This window comes from Emys orbicularis, chromosome 9 (assembly GCF_028017835.1).
Source record: "Emys orbicularis isolate rEmyOrb1 chromosome 9, rEmyOrb1.hap1, whole genome shotgun sequence".
NCBI lineage: Eukaryota > Metazoa > Chordata > Testudines > Emydidae > Emys > Emys orbicularis.
In genome coordinates, this window is record NC_088691.1 from 71,973,283 (window position 1) to 72,000,238 (window position 26,956).

The 26,956-nt window shown below is 41.4% G+C and overlaps 2 protein-coding genes across 2 annotated transcripts in view; one reads left to right on the top strand and one right to left on the bottom strand.

Annotated features, from left to right (window-relative positions):
* DAW1 (dynein assembly factor with WD repeats 1) overlaps positions 1-5,701 on the top strand; it is a 31,711-nt gene extending 26,010 nt beyond the window's left edge. Inside the window, exons 10-13 of the mRNA XM_065411132.1 lie at positions 125-239; positions 2,365-2,441; positions 4,168-4,330; positions 5,667-5,701. Coding sequence (XP_065267204.1) covers positions 125-239; positions 2,365-2,441; positions 4,168-4,330; positions 5,667-5,701 — 390 coding nt within the window. The remainder of the gene's footprint in view (positions 1-124; positions 240-2,364; positions 2,442-4,167; positions 4,331-5,666) is intronic.
* A 6,060-nt stretch (positions 5,702-11,761) lies between these two features.
* SPHKAP (SPHK1 interactor, AKAP domain containing) overlaps positions 11,762-26,956 on the bottom strand; it is a 119,947-nt gene continuing 104,752 nt past the window's right edge. The window contains exons 9-13 of the mRNA XM_065411414.1: positions 18,916-19,095; positions 16,702-16,788; positions 14,618-14,670; positions 14,338-14,537; positions 11,762-11,905 (exon numbers count right to left, since the gene is read on the bottom strand). Of these exons, the coding sequence (XP_065267486.1) occupies positions 11,762-11,905; positions 14,338-14,537; positions 14,618-14,670; positions 16,702-16,788; positions 18,916-19,095 (664 nt within the window). The remainder of the gene's footprint in view (positions 11,906-14,337; positions 14,538-14,617; positions 14,671-16,701; positions 16,789-18,915; positions 19,096-26,956) is intronic.

The following is a 26,956-nucleotide window of genomic DNA, read 5'->3' on the forward strand; positions in this document are numbered from 1 at the left end:
CAATACTGATTGACTGACTATATACACATCCAGCAATTCAAGTCAAAATAAATAGTAAGACTGCTTATGATTGCCTGTAATTACTTGGATAGGGTTTTATTTATTGCTTTTTATCCACATGCAGCTGTGGAATGCTGTGACCGGGACACGTGTGGCAACTTTAACAGGTCATGATGATGAAGTATTAGATGTGTGTTTTGATTATACTGGCCAGCGTATTGCAACTTCCTCAGCTGATGGTAGGTGAATTGATCGGGGCTAGCACTGTGTTTTCATATACTGGCAGCTGAGTGAATGTTAGAGCAGCCCTTAGGCCTCTGGCTGACCCCAAGAACAGAGGAACGCAGTGGTAGCATAAACATTACTTTGCCCTTCCCCCCTGCTTCTGTGCTGGGTGCCGCTTGGCAAAACCCAGAAACTCTGGGCTAGAATATCTGGATCACGTTGTGTTTAAGGTATCTTTTTATATATATATATATATATATAGAGAGAGAGAGAGATTAAAAAGATTTCTCCCAAAGCGTACTTGTGGCATCTTAGAGACTAACAAATTTATTTGAGCATAAGCTTTCGTGGGCTAAAACCCACTTCATCGGATGCATGCCGTGGAAAATACAGTAGGAAGACATATATACACAGAGGACGTGAAAAAATGGGTGTTGCCATACTAACTATAATGAGAGTAATCAATTAAGGTGGGCTATTATCAGCAGGAGAAAAAAAAACGTTTGTAGTGATAATCAGGATGGCCCATTTCCAATAGTTGAAAAGACGGTGTGAGTAACAGTAGGGGAAAAAATTAGCATTGGGAAATAGATTTTACTTTGTGTAATGACCCATCCACTCCCAGTCTTTATTCAAGTCTAATTTAATGGTGTCCAGTTTGCAAATTAATTCCAATTCTGCAGTTTCTTGTTGGAGTCTGTTTTTGAAGTTTTTTTTATTGGAGTATTGCGACTTTGGGGTCTGTAATTGAGTGACCAGGGAGGTTGAAGTGTTCTCCGACTGGTTTTTGAATATTATAATTCTTGACGTCTGATTTGTGTCCATTTATTCTTTTGCGTAGAGACTGTCCGGTTTGGCCAGTGTACATGGCAGAGGGGCATTGCTGGCACATGATGGCATACATCATGCTGATACAGACTAACATGGCTACCACTCTGAAACCTCTCATCTTTCAGACTTTCATCTTCTTCAAGATGCCTTGTCCAGTCAACCTCAAGCTTTCTGGGGAAATAAATTCTCTTGTGGTTGAAAGTGCATGAGAGACTGCAGGGAGAAAATAGCTTTTGGATGAAGTTAGGTCTGAGTGGCACAAATTTGTGTTTAAGCGGAAAGCTAGTTAGAGTCTTAAAAATGAAACTATTACTATGGCTTCCTAGTATGTAATGAGAATACATAACAATGAGGGGGTGAAATAAACACTTTAGTTTCATGATTGTGTTCAGCAGATTGCACATTAGCTACCTTGATAATAAAATTGTCTCTTGATTAGCTTTAAATAGCCACAGATTTTCTCTCTCTCTTTTAGTCCGCTATGCAGATTATAGCATTTCAGGTGTTCTGCATGGTTCTTATTTCTCATGAGTCCAAATAAATAGTTTTCTGTATTCCAGCCCCCTTGTTTTTTTGTTTCAATATTAGCACATATTAATGATGCTATATGTTATTGCATGTTTATTCATTATGTGGGTGTTTTACATCTTCCTTTGAAGCGTTTGGTACCAACCACTGTCAGGGACAGGATATCAGACCACTGGTCTGATCTGGTTTGGGTAGTTCCTATGTTAGGAAGTAAAATAATGTAATTTATGACAAACACTTTATGACAATGTAGGCCTACAGAAGCCCAATCACTTGGGACACTTACTAGATTGGTCAAAACACTAGCAAACATGCAGTATTTGATTACACAAAGGTTATATACAAATTGTGGGTGTATATTTAGAGGTCGTACAGTGAAAGCCATTAAAAAGTCAATATTTTCCTACCAGAGCACAGATATTTCCTGACCTACTTTATGTATAAGGGAAACCTGTGGTGATTTCAAATATCACCATGTACTTAAATGTTGGCAAATCATGACTTTTTACAGGCAACCACTGCATGAATCCAATCCTGAAAATATGCGTGAGAGTCTGTGGGTTTCCTTGTGTGAGAAAAGTTACTCATGTTTGTATTTGAAGAATCAGGCCTTAAATTAGTTATTCCTAATACAGGACTTTCTTCTGCTTCCACTGAAGTCAGTGGCAAAACTTCCATTGACTTCAGTGGGTCCAAGCTGAGGAGTACTACCAATGAATGTAAATACTTTATATAGAGACTTAAGCAAAACAGTCACAAATGGTTTTTCTTCTAATACAGGATCATCAAGAGTTTACAATGCTGAAACAAAAAAATGCATTGCAAAGCTGGAAGGTCATGGAGGTGAAATCTCTAAGGTGAGTTGTGTAGTGGTTTCTGCCTCCTCTTTTTTTATTTCTAAGTGACATCATGCTAACCAGCAATTATCACATGTCATTGGCATAAGTTTCAAAATGAAATGTAAGCATGGATTTTTATAGCCCATTGGTGAGTGCTTACTTAGGATGCTGTCTTCCAAGACTTTTCAGCTTCCAGTTGGGATGGGGAACATGGCTCAGACAAGCTGCTTCCCTGATTTTGCCAATTTAGGGGCCTTTGAACCCCTCCTTACTCTGTTTTATTCCTCTGTGCAGCTGGGGTGGAGGCCCATGTCTCTATGGTGAAATACTAAGGGTAAAATTTTCCAAGTGCCTAAGTCCCATTTTCAAAAGAACATATTCATGTTGGAGCCTATGCCTCTTTGAAAGTCAGGTGCCCAAGTCAATTTTGAAAATAGAATGAAGGCTCCTAATTGACTTAGGTGCTTTTGAAATTTTACCCTAAAGGCAAAGATTGTTATTTAATTATTGCAATTCTTCCTGCTTGTCATTCAAGTGGATCATTATTTCATGATTTATGTGAGCACTCAAACTAGTGTGCAGGCCCATGATGCTTTAATTGTTTGGTGATTTCCAAGTTTGAAATATTAACTTTTTAGGAGCTAGGCTAGTTCTTGGCAAAAAAATGAAGTCTTGCTGTTTGTAGTCTGGTGGGTCTGTCCACCAGCTTGGGGACAAAACAATCAGCCACACCCAACTCTGTTTTTAGCACTTCAGAACAGGTGCTTTTATTCTTCTCTTACACAAAAACAAAAATATGAACAAGTAACAAAAGCGATAGTCCTGACCTGGACCAATACTGCAGAGTCCTCTACCATCCACTATTTCAAGGTTCACGGCCCTCCCTTACTCTCAGGGTGACCACAAGGCTTACCTGCCCTGTTGCTCAGGGAAGTGTTTGTATCTCCTCCTTCTCTTACAGACCTAGATCCTCACTTATATCTTCCATCTGGGAATCAGAGCCAATCATTAGCTGGATCAGCTGGCTGTTGGGCTTCTCCTTAGGCTAGGGCTTTCTGCTTCCTTGCTCTGTAGAACCTTAAAGGGGCAGACTGCTCTGTTACACCGTTTCCCTACATTCATTTGATTATTAAAATCCTGTAGTGAGAGAAAGTTGGATTGAGAAAGGATAGCCTTATCTTACCTACTATGTTCTATGCAATACTTTGTTTCCTCCGGTTTAAAAGAGAAGGGGCCAGTGGCAGGGCATTCTCCATCAAGGGCCCTAATTCTGGAACTAGCTTCTCTACCTGGGAGCCAGAATTTGCCTTTTGGGCACACTGAATGCTGCTCTGTCTTTGCATATATCACATGGAAGGATGTGATAATACGGGGAGTCTGTTGTTTTGCAAGTTCATTTTTTTCAGGGTGGGGGGGAAGAGGCACAATATGTTGGGCACTGTTACTAGCCAATAATTCACAAATAGTCTGTGTGATGACATTTTTAATTGTGTAATAAACCCAATATAGTGAGGTTATGCTCCTTAAATTATATATGAGGAGTTAAAAACATATGTAAACCTGGCAATGTAAAGTAAGTGGTCTTTAATGGGAGTTAAACTATTATAGGGAATTACTTCATTTAACATAAAACACTCTCAAATATACATACAGTGAAAGCTACAGTATATAAATCATGCTTTCTCTTCCAGTTATATAGGCTGGAATGCTAACTGGTGTCACTTTTCTTGTCACTGTTTTAAAGATCTGCTTCAATCCTCAAGGTAGTCGTATCCTAACAGCCAGCTCTGATAAAACTGCTCGACTTTGGGACCCTCATACAGGACAATGCATTCAAATATTAGAGGGACACACTGATGAGATATTCTCATGTGCTTTCAACTACAAAGGCGATATCATCATTACAGGTAACTATCTGGGATTTGTTTATACTGTTTTATATTTTGAAACAAAACATGTACTTGGACCATTCTACACATGTTGAGAGCACCAGTGACTTCCAACACATAGCCAAGGTAGAATGAGAAATGCACTGAAGAACTGTGGTTCAATTTCATACTGCTATGATCAAATTTGAATATAGGCATGGACAAAGCTTTAGGCTAAACCCTGCTACCTTTTCCATGTGCATGCCTTATCCACAAAACAGCTGATCCAGTCCAGTTCACACACTGCATGCACCGTGAGGGGATAGGACAGGGGTTGGCAACCTTTGGCACGCGGCTCGCCAGGGTAAGCACCCTGGCGGGCCGGGCCAGTTTGTTTACCTGCCGCGTCGGCAGGTTTGGCCGATCGCAGCTCCCAATGGCCGCAGTTCGCCGCTCCAGGCCAATGGGGGCCGCGGGAAGCGGCGCGGGCCGAGGGCTGTGCTGGCTGCGGCTTCCCGCCGCCCCCATTGACCTGGAGCGGTGAACCGTGGCCAGTGAGAGCCGTGATCGGCCGAACCTGCCGACGCAGCAGGTAAACAAACTGGCCCGGCCCGCCAGGGTGCTTACCCTGGTGAGCTGCGTGCCAGAGGTTGCCGACCCCTGGGATAGCAGATGGGCAGAATGCAGAGAACCTCTGTAATGGGACTGAACTGTCAGTGCCTCTGGAGCTGTTTTCTGTGCAAGCTCCATCCACTTTAGAACAGAGGGGGTCTTGTGAAAGGGTCAGGCATGAACAGTGGATCCACAACTGCTTGGACCCACTTTTTGAACTCCACACATGGGGGGCAGGAGGGCAGCAGCCATACAGAGTACTGCAGCTGCTGAAGCGCTCCAGTATCTCTTTGCAGACACAGGCAAGAGAAGTCTACTTACACAGATCTGTCTACAGCAGGGGTCGGCAACGTTGGCACGCGGCTCGCCAGGGTAAGCACCCTGGCGGGCCGGGCCAGTTTTATTTACCTGCTGACGCGGCAGGTTCGGCCGATCGCGGCCCCCACTGGCTGCGGTTCGCCGTCCTGGGCCAATGGGGGCGGCGAGAAGCCGCGGCCAGCGCATCGCTCGCCTGCGCCGCTTCTCGCCGCCCCCATTGGCCCAGGACGGCGAACCGCGGCCAGTGGGGGCCGCGATCGGCCGAACCTGCCGCGTCAGCAGGTAAATAAAACTGGCCCGGCCCGCCAGGGTGCTTACCCTGGCGAGCCGCGTGCCAACGTTGCCGACCCCTGGTCTACAGGCTAATTATTTAAGTATTAATTAAGAAGGAAAATATATACGGTAGGGACAAAAGTAATCGCCCATAATATGTGTTTATTACTAGGGAGCAAGGATAACACCTGTAGGATATGGCGCTGACTGAAGATGAGGTATGGCTCAATTTGCTCGAAGCTTTGATCAACATCATAAGAGTAGTCAAAAATCAGCAGTCTTTCAGAACTCTGTTTTCCTTTTGCCCTCTTTGATAGTTTTCAGTCTTGCTGAAGTAGAGCAGTTCCCTGGACTTTGAAAGGCTTGACTCTTTGGACTGCTGAATTCAGCTAGTTATCTGTATCATTAGCACTAATACAATAGGTTAGCTGCATGTTTTGACAGGCCACTGTTTGTTTTTACATGTAACATTTGTAATAAAAAATAGCATCATGGTACTATTAAATGCGTAAAGGGCATTATTTGCACATGTCCTGTGAGTGTTTCTATACTACATTTACTTTTTTGTATGTAATAAAATGTTGAGCAAAAGTGCTAAGTTGTATTAATTGTAGTGCAATGTTCTTACTGGGATATTTTGGGGAAAAACATGTATTAGTCATTGTTTATAAGTTACATTGTTATTACTAAATATGGCGCATGCAGCATTTAAAAAAACCCTTTTTTTCATTCACCTCTTCACCTGGGGTGGGTGAAGAACCTCTAGTGGGGGCTGCCTCTTCCTTCCCCCCACCTCCCAGAAAAGCTGCTCTTTCTATGGAGAGACAGTGGAGTCTAGGACCTAGCTGGACAGTTCAGTCACCAATAACTGTGAAGAGATGAGGAGGGCAGAATCAAAGTCATGAAAGGGGGAGGGGAGTTAGTGTGTCTGTGTGAGAGGGGGACAGAATCAAATGGAGGGTATTTGTGTGTGTCTGTGTGCAGTTTGTATTTTCCAAACAGTATAACATCTCACTGAGCCATGTCCATGTGTTCCCCTCCTATGCAACTCAAGGAAACAGGATCCAGCAATACAAGGACTCTGCAGCTTTAAAGCAGCTGCAGAGCCAATGCATTTGTTCCCACCCTGTCCAATAAGAAGTGTGAGTGTGAGAGAGAGAGAGAGATTCATGGGACAGCAGCGTCCCAGCCCTGCGGTCCCATCCAGCTATACCAGGGACTCTGTCTCCCCTCAACCTCCAGAACTCCAAACCAGTCATAGCACTACAGCTGACCAGTAGCAGGGTTATCATTGGCTGCCAGCCTCTATGGATGAGCTCTGACCTCTCAGAAGGGGTTGATGGATTATGCAGCAGGAATTAAAGCTTTGTGGGGAGAGGATGTGCTTATTATTTAGTGAGAGCCCCCTCTTCAACTCCTTGTGTCACTCCATGGTTATTCTCACTTTGGGGCCCCTCAGACCTTTTGTGGAGGGTTAGGAGGAGCACCCACTTAATCATCTTTTCTCTCTGTGCTGCTTTCCTGTGGCTTTCTCCACTCTCTCACTTTCCTCCTCAGCTGGTGGGAGGGTGGGGGTGCAGGAGCCTCACAAATAGCAGCCACTATCTTCCTATTAATCATTTTTAATTAGCCTGGTAGACCAGATGGCTCATTTAACTATTTGTCCTGCTAAATGCTAACATCTTTACAGCTGCAATCAAGTTATTTTCTAAGGGCCTATTCCCAATTATGACAATGGCTGCAGGACGGGATATATGAAACATTAAAACCAGTGGCATTATGAGTTCACTGGTAGTTGCCAAAGGCTTAGTATAGCCTCAGAGTAGTGGCTCTGCCTTGAATTAAATCTCTCCCTACACTGGCTGCTTTCCTTCTAAGCTAGAGATGATTTTTATTTATTAAATAGCTCTCATAGTCTCTAATCATATCCCTGACCAGTCTCCCTGACATTCTGAAAACTAGAATACATGATTCATGGTAACAGTCATTCTCTGCAGGTTATACAACCCTGTACTAAGGCCATGCAAGATAAACAGGCGGTGTCTGCAGCAAAACTTGCCTCTCTGGAAACAAATAAATCCTGAATTGAATAGGCTGACTGTAGGCAGATCATAATCATTCATACTTTGAACCACAGTAAAATGTTTTCAGCCTTGGTTAATTTAGCAAAGATTTGTGAGAAGACAATCTTTGATGTTAGCACAATGTATTAGGAAGAGTATGGGTTATCAGAAATTAATGATGCTAAACATAAAAAAACCAGACCCTACATATTAGTGAAAATTAAATTCCCATGCAAATGTTAGGACTACCAGTGCTGCAGCAAGATCTGGCTTAATTAAGAATTAAGTGCTTAATTCTGCCATCCTAACTTATGTTGAGGAGTTACTACTATACTCATACAGGGAGTACTATAAACTTCATTGAATTTTAGTGCAGGCCAGATTCTGCCTCCTCCTTTACGTGGGTGTGCAGTAGACTGAATGGAAGAGCTAACTATAAGAAGACTTCCTGCATCCTCCCCCTCGAACCTATGTACGGGTAAGGCAGAATTATTAGGCAGAGCCACATGCTGAGGAGCTATAGTGATCTCAGTCCAAGTGTAGGCTGCTGCTGGCATTATCTGAAGCTCCATAAAATATGGTGTTCTCCTTTCTGGTGAATTTCATCATTGCTCACTACATTTAAAATTCACTGTAATTTTGCAGCACACTTTTTGATAGTGGACTCCCCCTTCCCACCCACCCACCCCCAACCACCATTCTGATTTCCCAACCCAGTTAAGCCTGACCTTGGGTTTCCTTTTCTGTTCAGCAGTGGGAAAGGCTTTTTTTACACCTGACCATTAGGAGTATGCAGCATTTGTGACAATTAAATAAACTCAGGCATTTCTGCACTGCTTAACCAACGACAATAAGGAACCTGCTTTAGCTCTTGCATCCCTCCTGCACTGAGCAAAAAGGAGAGAGCGTAGCTGTGGTTATTCTGAGCCTAATCCTGAGACCCAATGAGCACTTACCTCCCATATATTTCAATGGAGGTGCAGGTGCTCAGCATTTCAGGATCAGGTCCCATGTGATCTGAATAAAACTTGGAACCTCAGCAAAGCCCCAGCTCTCTGAATGGAAATGAAAATGAACCCATTCTTAAATGAGAAGTTAAAGGTATAACATGAATATAACATTGCATAGACACGGGTCTCTAAGCATGTTAGAAACAATTACAAGTTAGTGACAGTTACTTAAGTTCACCCACTCTTAAGATTTTAATTTAAGGTTTAAACCGTTAATATTGCTCGCTAGTTTGTTGCCAGCCCATTGCTCAAGAGTTGTGTGGAGCTGGAGGAGTGAGGCTAATTACTCACTAAACTGAAATTTCAGGCAGAATTTAGACACTCTCTGTGGGTCTAACAGTTCCTTTTTTAGACTTGTGTGACCTTAGTCTAGACAAGGTGGGTGAGGTAATATCTTTACTGGCCCAACAGAAGAGAACAGAAGATCTCCTCTGTGTGGCTTGAAAGCTTGTCTCTCTCACCAACAGAAGTTGGTCCAATAAAAGATATTACCACCCCCACCTTGTCTCTCTAATATCTTGGAACTGCTATGGCTACAACTAACCTGCATATAACCTTAGTATAAACAGGTTAATGTTTTATCAGTAGGACAGTACCTCCAGCAGAACAGCGCCTTCTCACACTGTGCAGGGATATTGGTTTATTACTGATTCACTTCCTATTGCATCTGATCCTCTTACAAAAGTACACATCAATATAATGCCAAGTCTGACCCTGTTTGGCTTCTGATATCTGTTAAGATCTAATCACCCACTCCATCGCTTTTTAAAACAGAGCTACAAGTAGAGATATAAGTCGTGGCTTGATTTTCAGAGGTGCTGAGCAGCTACAAATCCCACTGAAGTCAGTGGGCACTAGAGATGAGCAGCACTTTCGAAAATTAGACCATAAATAAATAAAACTAGGGGCGTGAGCCTTTGAGGTGATGAGCGACCTCAACTTTGCATTCAGCAAAAGCAGGTTTGGGAAGGCTAAATGATTGTCATGAATATTGTTTAGTTGGTCAAATAAAATGTATTACACAGTTTCCATTTCCAATAGGCAATAAAAACACAGCAACACCTTTTAGAAAGGCAAAGGGGACACATACTGTAACACAAATTTATTTCTGATTAGATTGCAACATTAAGAACTACTGTACAGAAGTAACTTCATCACACTGTTACAACCCAGTCATGATAGTTGTGCTTTATAGGGTAAGTAAACATTTATTCTAGCACAGCAAAAGTTCGTATACTGACAACTAACTGGATTTGGTCTAAAAATAAATACCTTTCCCCATTTATTAGAACAAACAAAGTACTTTCAATCTGTAACACTCAATACTTACGTTATTAACAGTCAGCCTCTCAGAGATGCTGAGTACCCACAACTTCCACTGGCATCAATTGGAGCTGTGGAGCTTCAGCACTTCTCAGGAACAGGCCCAATAGCTGTACAGTTAAATTTAGTGTATATAGTAGATCAACCTTTATATTGGCAATAAAGTGACCTTTACTGTTTTGTGTATACTGTAGAGTAAATGTAGGGTTAGCCATGTACCTTTATCACATAGATATAAATATTGATTCACTGACAAATCTTTTCCCTAACAAATGAGTGTGAGAGGGTGGAAATGGATTTAATGATGGTAACACTGATAGTATGGCTCTTTTTCATAATTTATTTAAAACTATTTCAAAATTTTCAAAAATATTTAGTGCAAAAGGATAATTATTTCAGGAAAAATTACAGAAGCATATACTGATATAAGGAAAGTAAACTATCTCTTTCATATAATTTTATCAGGGAAATACAGGTAGAATTTCTCTTACATCATTTAGTGTAGGGGAAAACAAAAAATGAATGCTTGTGTTTTCAAAAAAGCAAATCACAGTATATGTGAAATTCAAACAATAGGAGCTTTGCTGCAATAAGCTGTTTTTTCCCCTTTAAATTCAAAACCAATCTCTTTGGCAGAGTCAAGAGAATTTATAATTACGTATATAATACTAACTGTTCTTCTCAACAGCAGTCTACTGTAGTTATATCAATGTTACTGTAATAACATGAACTATCATTTTTATTCCAAACATATATATCCAAAATGAGCAGGTAGCCCTAAGGTAAACAAATGCTTATAGGTGCTAAGAATCATTTTGTATTTTTGTAAGTAACAAAAACAAAATTAAAGTTTAGGTATGTGTATGACAATACAATCAGTTTTTCAGGTAGGACTATGCTCAGTTGATTTTTCTTTTTAATAATCAATTAAATTAGACTAACAATTATATAATCTCTTATATAGTGCTCTTTATCCATAGATCTTAAAACATAAGATACTTTCATAAGAAAGTAACTGTCATCACCCCATTTTCACAGATAGGGAAACTGAGGCACAAAGGTGCTGTGACTTTCTCAAGGTGACACAGCAGGTCAGAGCTGGGATAGAACCCATATCTTCTGATTATCCACTGGTCCAAACTGCCTCTGATTAAAATGGAAAGGAATCAGAATGTTTTTAAAGAGTAATATTTGAGAGTTCCTCCAGAAAAACACAAGAATGGTGAAAGGCTATGGAGAAGAAATAAGTGGTCTCACATGAGGAAATTATAATGCATTTTCAGCAGCTTGTTATTGTATCATCTACCTGTAAAGGTCTAATAGCTCAAAGTCTTCTACCCCTTTAGACACGGTGAGGATTTTAAAAAATACTTATATATCTATATCTATATTATTTATCTAAAGATGCACATCCTCCTATGCATTCATTTGGCTGTCCGTCTGGAAAACGCTAGTGTTCTAATAGTTAACCTGTACACATATTAGTGTTTTAAAAAGTGAATGTTGTTAGTGTATAATTCCATTTCAGTTGATTGAAATAATTAAAGGATATTAATAGAATATTTGATTATAGAAATATATCCTATTTTCATCCATCCTTCATATTATCCATTCACTTCAAAGGCAAAACACCCATCCTCTCCTAATACAGTACATCCGAAAGTACAATATGTCAAAGTTCTCCCACATGATATAACAGTATATGGTGCACCTTGATTTCACTTTGCTCAGTGTACAGTTATGTGCACTGTCTGCAGAGTTTCTATATCTCTGCTCGTTTTATGCACTGATGTTTGAAAATTAGAGCATTACACAAACCACTGCCACTTAAGCTGGATTAAAATGAAAATGCCAAACATTTACGAGGTTTCTTATCCCAATTCGAGAAGCCAGTCAAAGAGGCTAGGTGTCCTCTCCCTGCTTTCCTCATGTAGCTTGCAGTATTGTACCAGCGCATGAAAGATATCACCCACTTTCCAGGACTTCTGGTGAACTAACCGCATGACATCTAGAAACTAGATAAAATGGCACATTTAGGGTTTCATTCATTGTGTATTCTTAACCAGCTTTTGTTAAATAAACACATGCAAATAACTCTTCAGAGTATGATGACATTACTGAGCCCTGCCAGGGATCAGAACGCCACTGTTTCAGGCACTGCATACACACAATAGCACTGCAATATGCTGAGGGGTCTGTCTATAAAATATGGATCTGAAAGATGTCTACTTTTGGACATCTGGAAACTCTGCATTTCATTTCTGAAAGTCTATAATCTGTGAGAGCCAGATTCTGTTCTTAATGACACCAGTTAAATCAAGAGCAATTCTGCTGAAATTAGTGAAGTTATTCCTGTTTACAGCTGTGTGAGATCTTTAATCCTGATAAATAATTACAACCTTCCATGATATTGACAGCCCATTATCAAAATCTTAGGTACTGTATCTTGTACAACCCCAGGGATCTAACCTGAAGAGCTTAGATTTGAAGGAAAAATACTTTTCTCTTTCATTATCATAGTCAGTATTCTTGTTTGGTTACATTTCATTTATAGTCTTAAACAGCTGGAAAAAATCCTACATTGTATCCACTTTTGTGCTTTCCTATTTTAATAAAGGACTTCATAATGTCATGCATCTGGCCTATCTTTTTTCAGGCTTGGAAATGAAAATCAAAGCTTTTCATTTTCTTGAATTTCACAATCAATAACTAATTAGGCTCCTTTTTATACATCTTCCAGTTTAAAACCACACAAGAAAATATTGTGTATCTGTAGCTCATGTAGCTGTTTGCTATTTACATACCGAGTCCCAAACTTTTAATATGTATTTTAATTATATGTAATAAGCACGTGATTTCCAAGAGCAGCTTTGTAGGCAGGATGTACTTCATTATTCTCTAGTGCATTTTAGCAATTGAATTAACTGTTTGCAAAAGCACATGAGTAAAGCTGACAGCTGCTTCTTAAATAAGATGCAATTTGGACAGTTGCTGCTGAATGCATTTTAAATTATGTTTATGATTCCCAAATGCATGTACTCAAGAAATACCAAACAATATCTCTGCTACATAAAATGATCTTCCCAGAGATATTATTTTAAAATGCCAAAATATTGGCTGTAATATTTTTTCTTTCATTGATTTATTTAAATACCCTGACATTTTTGTAAACCTGGTGGCTGGATGGAACCTTTAATGCTGACCCTGGGAAAGGGACAGTTTTGGCAGTCATAAACTGTCTGAAATGGCATCCTGTGGTTATCATTAAGGGGGAGTAAGCAAGCCCTTGGAATATGAAACATCCTCCATGTAGCTGAGGGCCCACAGTGCTGGGGGCCATTTTGAGCTTGCATGCTTTGATGCTTTGGAAAAACCCCATAATGAAACTTGAAAAGGTTTAAAATCTGTCTGCTTCTCCATCTAAAGATAGTTATGCCTTCACAAAGATGGCTGGCAAAAGTGATGTTTAATTAGTAGCTAAAGCCCCAGTCCTGCAAGACTATCAGTTTTAACTGGGGTAGGTACCCTTGTGGAAAGCTGATTGTTGCAATTAAACACTCATATTCAGAGGAGAGGCTGTTATGGATTTTATAAAACAGTCTGAAAAGTCTTGAAAAAACCCTAATCATTGTGCAGAATAAACAATAAATGGAAGTTCTCTGAGTGTGTGTGGCTGTGGAAAAGGAGGTATGCTCAGCACACAGCTGTGCTCCAACTCTTCCCATCTGCAGGAATTGCTCCTTGGGTCTTTGGGCAACTAGTCACGAGCTCAGTCATGTCTGAGGTAGCTCTAATGTGTTGGGGCTGAAGCAGGGTGGCCCTGGAATAGGGGCGGTTCAGTGTTGGTGTAGAGCCACTATCGGGACCAATGCCAAGTGAAGCACTGGTAAACAAGGCCCTCTTTCAGTTTTTGGAAGTGAAATTTACCTCAATGTATGGGATCCCTGCAGAGTCTTATGCACTACTCTATGTCCCATATCAAATTCTGCTCCTATTGCCACTGACATCAGTGGGATCAGGATTTTCCCCAACTGGCTTAAGTGGGACCTAAGTGGAGACTAAGACCTTGCATGGTGCTTGTTAAACTCCATGTAACCACTTGGCACTGTCCAAGAACATCCTCATTAAGGGTCTTTTTTTGTTAACTCTGTCCTGATTTATGCAGCTGTCACTTTCATGCAATGGAATGGCTGACCTGAATAGGTGAAATCTGCTTCACTGGTGTATACTGTTCTCTATTTGAGGAGGTCTCATTTTAAGCTTATGCTCTAATAAATTTGTTAGTCTCTAAGGTGCCACAAGTACTCCTGTTCTTTTCATTTTAAGTGATTATTCTTTTGAGCTATATACAACAGCTGGGAAGCATTTTTGTTGTCATTACAAACTTTTGATTTACAGTTCAGAGGTTAAAGTACATTGATGTTATGCCCTAGACTGTAAATACTACCTTTTCAATTCTGTTTTCCTGAGATCTCTGAAAATAGATGGTTGGTATTCCAAGTTCAGAAGCTGCTATCCACTGAAGAGTGGTTCGTAGCTCTGCATCTGGGCACTCTGGCTCCAGGTCAAAGTTTATCACCAGTAGGTCTTTTTGACAATTGGCTGTTTCCACTGATAGTCCAGAAGTGCTTTCTGAAAAAGGAGTCACTATGCAATTATGTGTATTAACCTCAGAAGCCCTACATCAAGTCAAATTTCTATGTCACAACTGATACAATTCCACTTACCCTCTATGTTTTCTGGCTGTTCTTTAAGGAAAGCCTTTTCTTTTGCTAATTCACTTAGAAACAAAACAACAACAAAGCCTGTTAGTAATATTAGGAACAGTATAAAGCATTGTTTCATTAGAGTTGAGGTGATGAATTTGTCTTATAATGTAAAATTTTAATCTCTAATGTTGCAAAAATGATAAACAGTATGGGGAGAGATGCGAATCAGGGTACATGCTACACAATGTTATCCCCACAGTATGACATACTGCTTGCAGAGTGCCTTGTACATCACACTTCATGAAAATCAATATATCGTTACTGTTGCCCATTGTGTAATCAGGGTAAGAAACTACAAGTCTTGTGACATGTGCCACCCATGCTGCATCTTTTTAAATCTTGCCTTCTTTTTATACCTGTCTTAGCTGTATGTAACCATAGTGGCTTCAGGAACTGTCATTTTTTTAGCATATCAGCTCTGTTTTGATAACTGGGTTATTTCAATATCTTCCAAAAATGTCAAGGGGTCCTCATTTCATATGTACCACTATGCTTTCCTGGTAGACAGCAAGGGGAAAACTCCAGATTCAGTGTCACAGAACCCCGTGCTCCCCACCCTCCCTTTTGGAGGAGTGGGTCCCCACTATCTACATATTGCAGAAGGCTGTACATCTGGTAATAAAGTTACAGCCACTTGATATTTGCAGTGATAGTTGCAGAGGTATAGCATCCACTGCATAGATTTACATAGGATCCCATCCTCTACTTAATCAAGGGAAATTGTGCATGGGTAGCATTTGGCTGGAAGAACTACTATTATCCCCCTCAAAAAGACTGCAAAATCCCAGTCTTAAATGGAAAGTTACATGGAAGCAAGATCATATACATTTTTTTTGGTAGCCACTGCCATATATGAGGAAAAGGTTAAAATAGCAGCATTCACTGCATGGTTTATCATGAGTGTAAGGCAATTCCTTGGCATATGTACACCATTCATGAATCTACAATTAAAAATCTTCTTAGATCTTCTATTTCAATATCAAACTATTCTATGTCTGATCCTTGCTTTTGTAGTTACAGATTGCCTTATTTTTCTTGCCTTTCCTGACCTCTGTCTTCACAGAATCTCAAGTTTCTTGGCTGGTATCTGGTAAATTCACCAGTAGCTGGCTAGTGATTGAGAACACTTAGTTCTACAGGCACTTCATATGTAAGTGAAAGGCGTCAGTTTGAAGTGTCTGTGGGCAGCAATCAGCACTCCATGGTGTTGGCAGAAAGGTGTAAATGTTTTATTATGGCTATCATCCTCAGTTGAAACAGAATATTTACAATTCTACAGAAAGGTGATTGGCATATGTGTATATCAAAAAGGTCAGAATTTTTGGATAGCAGGAGAAGCTAAATCCTTAGTGATTTAAAATGGATTGTGATCCATTAGTAGATTGTGAGGAGTTTCTGGGGCTCACGGTGACTTTGCAAAGCGCCTATCTTCTCTGCATGATGTACAGTATACTAATTTCTACAATTATACCACTGCATTCTACCACTTACCAGTAGGTTATACCATGTTTCAGGGTACTAGAATCTTTAGGCAGGTACTTGTACATCTCTTTATAACTTTATTGCTCTTGAGCAAGCTTGGTAGAATCATGCCCAGAGACAGTGGATAAGGAGTGTCTTGGGCCAAATTATACATCTTCTTGTAAAGAAAGTTATGATTTCTCTTTCCTTGGCTTAAATTAATTGACTCTGCTATCCTGATCTTAACTGCTATTAGGAGAAGCCTTTGAGAAAGTTATTTTTTGAGGAGCGTTCACATAGTGGGAAGTGGATAACTTAGTTAATTCTATCTTTAAACAAAGCACATGGTGGATATATATCCTTCAAGGTGTCCACCAGGAACAGCCTAACCATAAGCTAGTACTGTCACTCTGCATAAGGGTACCTGCATGTGCATTTATCTAAGACTAATGACAGCTTAAACAGCATCTTAGAAGCACTGATAAGCAGGTGTTTGGCACGTTTTGGATGATATAAATGATTTTCAGCTGAAATTGGAATAGTACTTCTAAATATTAGACTTCATTTTAGTGGCTACTTACTTAATCATAGGAGAAGAGGGCATGTTTTCCTGATAAATTTCCAGGTCCATAATGCCAAGACTGCTAGTGGTACTGCTGTTGCCATTGCTGACAAAGCAAAAGTTTAAATATTAGTGCCAGTCTGCACTACCACAGATCCATACATTTTCTAATTAATGTGCAAAGAAAAGTGAATGTGATGTCCCCCTGGTATACAGAGTTACTGCTCTAAACCCAGGTTACATAAAACCAGGGCATATTACTCCAATCCTGCTCAATAAATGATTCCCAGGAACAAGGATACTGACATGTTTAAAATAATTCTAGATGAGTCAAGTATCCAGTGATACTCTGAACTGAAAAAAAATAATGGACCCAATCTTGTTAATGGCTTATGCAGTGATATGTGAATTTTAGTCCAACATCTAACCTTTGACAGAAAAACAAGCTGCATGAGTTTTTATACAGCATGACTATCAAGTAGTTAGAGATGTCCTGGGTACACCTGCGGAGATTCAAATACCTCTGAACATGGTGGGGTAAGGCAAGGTATCTCTCTGCCTGCCTCACTACTTACCTTCTGGGTAACTCCATACCCATAACACAGGCAGCTCTTTCAGTGCAGTAAATCATACCATCTGAACACTGCAGGGAATCTGATGGAATTTACAGGTATAATGGCAATCTGTCTTGTCTTGCTGTCCAGTATGAAATAGACTGAGATTTCAACCAGGGCCAATGTTTTCAGTGGGATCAATAATATTTGGAAGCATTCTCTTTGGTTACATTGCAAGAATGAATCTTTCCATCTCAGGATGTTTGATAAGATAATGCCTTTTTACTGTATGACACCATCATAAATTAGATTATCACTCTGTCCGCATAACTATACAACCAAGATGCTGTGTATTTACTGACCCCAGTGCATATTAACACCAACAATGGAGAATTTTTTATCCTATGTAGTAGGGGTGAAATTGAACCAGTCTATTTCAATTAAAACTCCTATAGTATTTTTCTCACACCAAAATAGTGACTATGCAGTACCTCTTGCCATCAACTTTTACAAAGTCAGAGTGTTAATGATTGGTGCACTCTAGCTTACTGCATTGATTTCTCAGTGGGAAGAGCCACGAGGCACAATATATTAGCTTTCTCACATTTAAGAATTTATTAAAGGCTGGGCCCATGTACATAATGAGATGCACATTCACACAAACTCATATACATAGCCCAGTTCAACATTCTTTCAACTAACCCAGCAGTGCTATATGACATTCAGAGACTCTCTGCTTTTCCCCGCCCCAATATAGTACTTTCCCCTTTGTCTTCACAATGCTGAGGAGAGTGATGTGGTTAACAGGCAAAAATGTTAGCTTTACCTAATAGTTCATGAGAAAAGCTTTTAGTAAATAGTAAATCTTTAAAGGGCTGAGGTCAGTCAGACTAACATAATTGTATATAAACTCTAAGGGCCAGATGACTTTTTTGACAAGTCTGGCCTTGAGAGGGATGCAAACTGTGGGGCACTGTAGTGGCAATCCCAAGAAAAAAATATGCCAAGTCAGCTACAATTGCACCTGCTAACTCAGAAAAGGGCACACTGTAACAGACATTCTGTCATCCTTTAAGAATTTGCTCCCACTGTGCTGGTCAGCTGTGTGGGTATAGAGGCTGGGAACTCTAATGCTACCAGTGATGCTGGCCTAGTCTAGACCCTCTACTCCCTGTAGCTACATCGAAGCTGTCCCTATATAGGGACTCTAGGGAAAGGAGAAACTTCTTGTGCTCCCATACAAGCCCAGTCACAAAATGGCTCTAATTTTTTACTCTGTGTTCATCCCAATCAACAGAGAGCTCTGTACAACATCCTAAAATGTAAATTACTCAGGAAGATGCCTGAATAAGCATGTTTGCAAGCAGCAGTAGATAAAACAATTCATAGTTTACAGTAATTAGTTTGTCCGGTGGTGCTTTCATTGTAGGGGCATGATGCAGTTGCTTGGGATTGAGTAGTTCTTTCTGTGTAGGATTCTAGCTACTAATGTATACAAAGACCTGGCTAAGAACCAGAACATGCACTGCAAAACAAAAGACACATTCTGTAGCTAGTTCTGTTTCTGTACATTCTGATTACACCTTGCACGTCTCTCACATTCCTGACACACAATCATCAAACCTTTAGCTTGGTGATTAGTCCCTATTGTACAACAAACACAAATAGAATGCAGATACCTCATGGATCTCTCACTGAGTTGCAAGTAGCTACTTGTATCATCAGGATTGTCCTCATCATTAACTAGCTGGGACCAGCTGCCTGTGCTTTCATCGCTGCTGTTGAGAGGGTTTGGAAAGTCTTCAGCTGGTTTTGTTTCCACCATGAGTTCAGCATCTGGCTTGCTTCTAGTATCAACACTGCAAGAAAAGGCATTATTGATATGGTTAGTGAAAAATGTAGGAGTTTAAACTAGAGTCTCCGACCTTCAGGCAGTGGAGAGCGTGATTTCCAAAGAGCCAAGTAGCAGCAGGACACTTTAGTCAGTTTCAAGTTTTGTATTACAATTTCTGGCTGTGCTATAGTGGAGATACTCGTGGGGACTGATTCCTTTCCCATTCAGTGTAAATCTAGGGTAAATCCACTGAAGTCAACATAAGAACGGCCATACTGGGTCAGACCAAAGGTCCATCTAGCTCAGTATCCTGTCTTCTGACAGTGGCCAATGCCAGGTACCCCAGAGGGAATGAACAGGCAATCATCAAGTGATCCATTCCCTGTTGCTCATTCCCAGCTTCTGGCAAACAGAGGCTAGGGACACCATCCCTACCATCCTGGCTAATAGCCATTGATGGACCTATCCTCCTCCATGAATTTATCACTGTAATGTTCAGCAGTATAAAATGGTGCAAGATCAGAATCTAGACCATTTCTTGTTAGACCAGATTTTTAACTGGAATTTGTGTAAGATTCTCTTTAAAAATGGCTTTTATTATTATAAAAACAAAATAAATGAGCCTTTTCATTACAGTAACTCCTCACTTAAAGTCGTCCTGGTTAACACTGTTACGTTGCTGATCAGTTAGGGAACATACTCGTTTAAAGTTGTGCAATGGTCCCTTCTAACGTCGTTTGGCAGCCGCCTGCTTTGTCCACTGCTTGCAGGAAGAGCAGCCCATTGCAGCTAGCTGGTGGGGGCTTGGAACCAGGGTGGACTGGCAGCCCCCCCATCAGCTCCCCGCTCCCCTAAGTTCCCTGTGCTGCAGCCGCCCAGCAGGCTAGCAATTGGCAGTTCAGCTGTCCCTCCCCCACTGCCATGTGCTGCTCTTGCCCTCTGCCTTGGAGCTGCTCCCAGAGACTCCTGCTTGCTGTGCATGGGGGGGGAAGGGAGGGGGCCAATGTCAGGGTCTCCCCCTCCCCCCTGCTCCTGCACCCCGCTTACCCCTTCTCCATATAGAGCAAGGAGGGGACACAGACGGAGAGAGACAGAGAGCGCTTGGGGCAGCAACTGCTGTCTCAACTTCCTGATCCACTTAAAAAGACAATGCACTTAAGAGTGGGTCAGCTTACTTAAAGGGGCAGTGTGCATCTCTCTCTCTCTCCCACACACAAGGTGTCTGTCTGTCTCTGTCTGCTATGCTGTCTCTCTTCCCTCGTGTTCGTGCTGCCTTGTGTGAGAGGCTATATTAACAACAATGTGTTAACCCTTGAGGGCTCAGTCAAGTGCTAGTTCATCATTTAGCAGCAAGGCATTCCCTGGGAAATATCCCTTCCTCTTCCACCCTCTAACTTCACCACCTCAACCAAGCTTCACAATCATCATAGCTGTGAACAGTATTCAATTGTTTGTTTAAAACTTATACTGTGTATATGTCTATATAATATATAGTTTTGTGTCTGGTGAAAAAAATTTCCCTGGAACCTAACCCCCCCATTTACATTAATTCGTATGGGGAAATTGGATTCGCTTAACATCGTTTCGCTTAAAGTCGCATTTTTCAGGAACATAACTACAACATTAAGCGAGGAGTTACTGTATTTTGGGAATGCCATGTCACATAAATGTTAAAACTACCAAATTATGGGCCTGTATCATGACCTATTCGTAATTGGATGTTTAAACCCACACATGTAAAAATATGTCTTTTGGTTGGGTAGGGATAGGGAAAGAGGTATCAGATAAAGTCCACTCCAGGCATCACCTGAGGAAAGGGACACATCTCTTTGTATGCCCTTAGAATAACAGATGTATTGGAGCATAAGCTTTCGTGGGTGAATACCCACTTCGTCAGACCCATGCGTCCACACGCGGCAGGCAGGCTCCCCGTCGACTCCGCGGTACTCCTCTCGCCGAGCTGGAGTACCGCAGTCGACGGCGAGCGCTTCCGGGATTGATATATCGCGTCCAGACCAGACGCGATAAATCGAACCCGGAAGTTCGATTGCCAGCTGTCGAACTACCGCGGTAGTGTAGACCTGGCCTTAGAATAACAGTAATTCTTAGCAATTATATGGGATAGCACTTAATGTTTGTACAGTGGTTTGAAAATATAAACAAATTAATCCTGTTGTCAGTAAGTATTTTAAGGATGCTTATTATCTTTGTATTTCCAGTTGCATAACAGAGGTGTTAAATTTCTTAAAGTGCAACAGTAAAAAATAAATTGTGTTAGACATCACAAAGTATTAAAAACAAGATACATATCTGAGTCAAATAAAAATCCCTGAAAAGAAGTGTAGTACATGCATGATAAAAAAAAAACACTATTAACATATTTAGAAGTGAAACATACCAAATTTATGCTCAAATGTCGGTCCCATTTCATCTTAAATGTCACTGGAGAACCTCTAATTGGAAAAGGAACGTGTTCTTATGTGATACATGCATTCTTTCCCTAATCCATTCCGCCACTGAAAGTACAGATGCTTTGTGCAAAGCCATCTCATACACATTCTAGCTACTGACTGTGCTACTCCCCAATGTTCTCTTTCATGTTTAATTAAAAAGTGTCTGAATTATTTACAATGCAAACATCCTGCTTAAAAAACTCAAAATGCAGCCAGCAAATTTTCAATAGCTTTTGACCAAAATTTGGCTATTTCAAAATGACATGCAAAAATCTAACATTCAACCTTTAAGGCAACATTAAATCTATTCAAAGGAAATGAAAAGGGGAAATAAAATAAACAATAGCACCTTTCATCATGAAGGATTACGAAGCGCTTCCCTAACTATTTATTCACACTACCATTGAAATCCAGCTATCTTTTGGTTGGACAGATGGGTTGACAGCACACTGCAAAACAGAAAGTAAGAGGAAAATTTTCCCAAGGATGCTGTGTCAGATCCTTAGGCCTGGTCTACACTGCGGGGTGGGGTGGGGAAGGGTATCGATCTAAGATACGCAACTTCAGCTACGAGAATAGCGTAGCTGAAGTTACGTATCTTAGATCGACTTAGAATCATTTACTTCACGTCCTCGTGGCGCGGAATTGACGGCCGCTGCTCCCCCGTTGACTCCGCTTCCGCCTCTCGCCGTGGTGGAGTTCCGGAGTCGACGGCAGAGCGATCGGGGATCGATTTATTGCGTCTACACGAGACACGATGAATCGATCCCCGATAGATCGATCACTACCCGCCAGTAGACGTACCCTTATTCTCAAAGTGCAGCTGTACTCTGAAACATGTCTTTGAAATGCTGCACCTTACAAAGCTGCTCCATGTGTGTATCTAGTCATATCTCCTTACTTTAAACAAGCTTTTGCTCCTTGTATTCCTGATAGCACTGCAGAGCCAACAGAATGTAGGGAGGATGAGTTGGGTAGTATACTGATTCATGCATCAATAGATTAATTATAAGGCAAAGATTTGGCCCTCACTTGCATAAGCATAACTCTATTAAAGACTATGTGGTTGCACAAGCCACTGTGAATATGTCCACACTGCATCAGGGATAAAGCCTCCCAGCCTGGGTCCCCAGACCTGTGCTAGCAGGGCTCATGCTAGTGCACTAAAAATAGCTGCGTAGACCTTGCAGCTCGGCTGGAGCTCGGGCTCTTACGCTTGGGGTGAACCTGAGAGCCCGAGTTCCAGCATCTACAACGTTCCAGTAGAACCTCAGGGCTATGAGCACCTTGGGAATGGAGGCTGTTCGTAACTCTGAACAAAACGTTACGGTGGTTCTTTCAAAAGTTTACAACTGAACATTGACTTAATACAGCTTTGAAACGTTACCATGCAGAAGAAAAATGTTGCTTTTAACCCTCTTAATTTAAATGAAACAAGCACAGAAAGTTTCCTTCCCTTCTCAAATCTTTTTTTAAACTTTCCCTTTATTTTTTTAATGGTTTACATTTAACGCACACTGTACAGTATTTGCTTTTTTTATTTGTCTCAGCTGCTGCTGATTGTGTACGTCCGGTTCCAAATGAGGTGTGTGGTTGGTCAGTTCGTAACTCTGGGGTTCTACTGTAGTTATTTTTAGCGCTCTAGTGCGAGCCCCACTAGGGCGAGTCTGTAGGCCCAGGCTGGGAGGCTTGCTTCCAGAGGCTGTGTAGACATACCCTGGAGGACTAATTAGGTATGCAGGACTTTTATTTTTTTGGTGATTGTACATGAGAAGGAATGAACGCAGCTTGACTCTCAGAACCCAAATTGAGCTTGGAGCACTGGTGATTAGAAAAAAATGTTTTTACTTAAAACTCTGCACACTTGATGTGGAGTTCCTAAGAAACAATAATGTGGACCCCCACAATGCCATTTTTAGGGACTCACTTTTCTGAGCAGAACTGAGCTTCAAGAGAATTGCCTTGGGGACTGTGGTATCTGCTCTGCATGGAGACTCTGTTTTATGTTTTGCGGATACAGACTAACACGGCTGCTACTCTGAAATCTGTTTTATGAGAATCCTAAAAGAGACCTCAAATGAATGCATAATAAGAAAGAGCTAATGAAATGGCTACAAGAACTGAATTACAATTAACCCAAGGTGAAACAGTAGCTTTCTGGCTTTATAACTTGGTGACTAGAAAATACAGAGCCTATTATTTTATCTTTATCTATGTTGGTACTATCGCCTTTCCAGATCACCGACAGATCTGGCTGAAGAACCCCTGCCTATTTGGAGTGAGGGTGAAAGATCACCCAGAAGTTCCTCTGCCTCAAAAGGGATTCACTATTTTTTTGGAGTGGGATGAAATAACAGTTTGGGGATCTGCTCCCGCCTTGCTCTGTCACTCAGGACAACTCCTGAGAAGTTACTGTATCAGTACCAGAGAAACCTCTGTGGCCTTGGAGGTTACCCAGTGGGAAAATGTCACAGGGTGGCTGTCCCCTTTAAGGGTAGTCAGAGATCAGTCTACTCGCGACAGGCTTCTTTAAGGAGAACTAATCATCTTGGCCTATTTGTAAGCAATTATCTGCCTCGGTGGCTGGTTGGCAGCTAACTGACTATTGAACACTTGGCCATAACAGGCTACCAGAACTCAGCTGGAGGGGTGTGCTCTTAGTGAGAGCAGGCCTTTAAGGAATGGAGCTCCCTGATCAGCTAACAAGAGGAGAAGCTGGCTGAGGACTACAGCTGAACTGAATCGTAACCCAGCCCTAGGAGGAGAGCTGTGGACTCCTTATCTGAAGAGGGTGAGTCTGTTGAACTATAACCCAGCCCTGGGAGGATGGCTCGGGACTCCTGAACTGGGGACAGGATGCCTATCAGTGTTGGACTGGAAGGAGTAAAGAGGGGGCTTTTGTACTCTATAAAAGAAATTAATAAGTGGGACCCCAAAAAGGGGTTATCTTGTTCTCAGTTCCCAGGTCTGAGTAAATGACTGGAAGCACCGAGAGAGCTGAGGACATTGTACCTGCAGGGCCACACGAGGGTGTGCTGTTGCTGGTAGGATGCGCAGGGGGCTGTACACTGAGAAATGGACCTCATTTTCATGCGGTTCCCCATGCCCACCAAGAAGTTTCACGCCTCTGTCCTCCTTTCAGCACAAAACCAATCACCATTATCATTCAGCATGCTGAGCAGCTAGATAATGTTGCAGCAAGGCATACCCTTTACTACCATGTCAGCTGCACTTGATATATAGCCCTAAACATATAATCCCCCATGTTTTTGTTATTAACAAGTGTTTAATTTTCTTTTAGAGCCATTAAGCAATTAGAAACTGCAAGTGCAATGTCCCAGTCTGGCCAGTCTTTCCATGTGGTCCTGATCCTCACACACAGAAAGTCCATTAGAATCACTCAGAGTTTTGTGTGTGGATCAGCATTGGGACCAATGTATTCCCTACAGAGGAGCTCCCCACCACTCCCAGCTTCTTATACGTTACATTTCTTTTCCAACTATTTTCTCTCTCCATTGCTGTATTAACTAACCAAAAGTGAAACAAGACATTATTAAAGAGTTATATCAAGTACTAAATGTTAGTGAAACAACAATGGCATCGTTTTAAGCAAAACAGAAGTAGACTTGAAAGAGGAATACTTCAGTAATGTAACCTCAGCTTTTCTATCTTTTCCTTCTGCAGAGGGTCATTCAAAGTCTGTACAGCTTGTATTTCTTGAGAATGAGAACATGCTGCTCGGTGTTCTGGTGGAGTATCTGGGCTGAAACGTGTGTATCAATCTGTTACTGAACCACTTTGTTTCATCAGTACCACTACAGTACATTTCACATGGCCACATCATGAATTGTTCACCAAAGGCACAGATGAACTAGGGTATATTTGTCTGACAATAGCGGATAAGTCAAGTCATCATTCAATTCACCTACCTACATGTAAACGTTCTGCACACAAACAGAATTCACCCCCAAGCATGTGTAAATTGTGCAGATGCATACAGCCTTGCTCTGTCATCTTCCTTTCCACAGCTCCAGTGGCATCTTCTCCCCACACCCTCTACACACCAAGAAAGAATAACATGGGGCCCACCTGCCTGTGTGGTGAGCCCTGCATGACCAATCCCTGTATCTCTATGCTTTGAAAGCTTACTGACCTCCTCTGCCTCCAGTGACAAGGAGTGAAATCCTGGTCTCACTGAAGTCAATGGGAGTTTTTTCATCGACTTCAATGGAGCCAGAATTTCAGCCAAGGTCTCTTATTCCTTCCTCCATTAACAAGTCATATTACAACCACAGATGAGCTACATAAGTCACAAAATCCCCACATCTGTCTTCACCCTTACAAAACTCAGGTTTCGCCCTGAGGAAAGAGCAAACAGTATCTTTAACCACACCAGAAGCAGGTACACATTTGCTGAGTGGATTGTCCACCAAGATATTCATAATAGTTCAGTGTCTAGTGCTTTAAACCTCTATACTATACAGAAGGAGCAGTTCAGATGGAGTTGGTCAAAACATAGGATTACCCATTGCAGAAAACTGGGTGGTCACACTATATAACAATAAATATAATGTAACTACATTCAGCCAGACCCTGAATTTACTCCATCTGAAATTAATCTCCAAAACTACAGGCTTCTGGGTATTCTGAGTTTCCTGAAATCCAGAGCCAACTCAGTGGAGGAAAAATCCCCTCTCTTCAGCAACTCTTGAGCACCCAATTCATCATTCAATTGTTACCTCAAGTTACATCAAGTCAGCCTTGCAAAATTCTACTCACTCATATGAGTGACTAGCTCTTTCTTTTGTTTCTGGACAGGCAAGAAAATAATTAGGCCTTCCATTGTAAAACTTTATTAAGGGCCAAGTTTGCAAAAACCAGGTCCTAAGTTGTGCTTTTGCAAACTATGCATTGGTAACTGAGTGAGTGCAACCCACATTTGTATACTGTCTCCACTCCTGCCACACAATCACTTGTTTGTTTGTTACTGGTTGTCACTTGTTTGTTACTGGTACAAGTATACAGCTGCTTTTTTGCCAGTGGAAATTAGGATCAACACACACTAAGGGTATGTCTACACTACGAGGGTAGTTCGATTTCACTTAAATCGAATATGTGGAATCGATATTGCAAAGTCGAACGTGTGTGTCCACACTAAGGACAGTAATTCGACTTTGTGAGTCCACACTAACGGGGCAAGCGTCGACATTGGAAGCGCTGCACTGTGGGCAGCTATCCCACAGTTTCCGCAGTCCCCGCTGCCCATTGGAATTCTGGGTCGAGCCGCCAATGCCTTCTGGGTAAAAAAAATGTGTCGAGGGTGCTTTTGGGTAATTGTCGTCATCCGTCCGTCACTACCGCCCTCCCTCCCTTCCTGAAAGCGCCGGCGGGAAATCAGTTCACGCACTTTTCTGGTCAGTGACAGCGCGGACG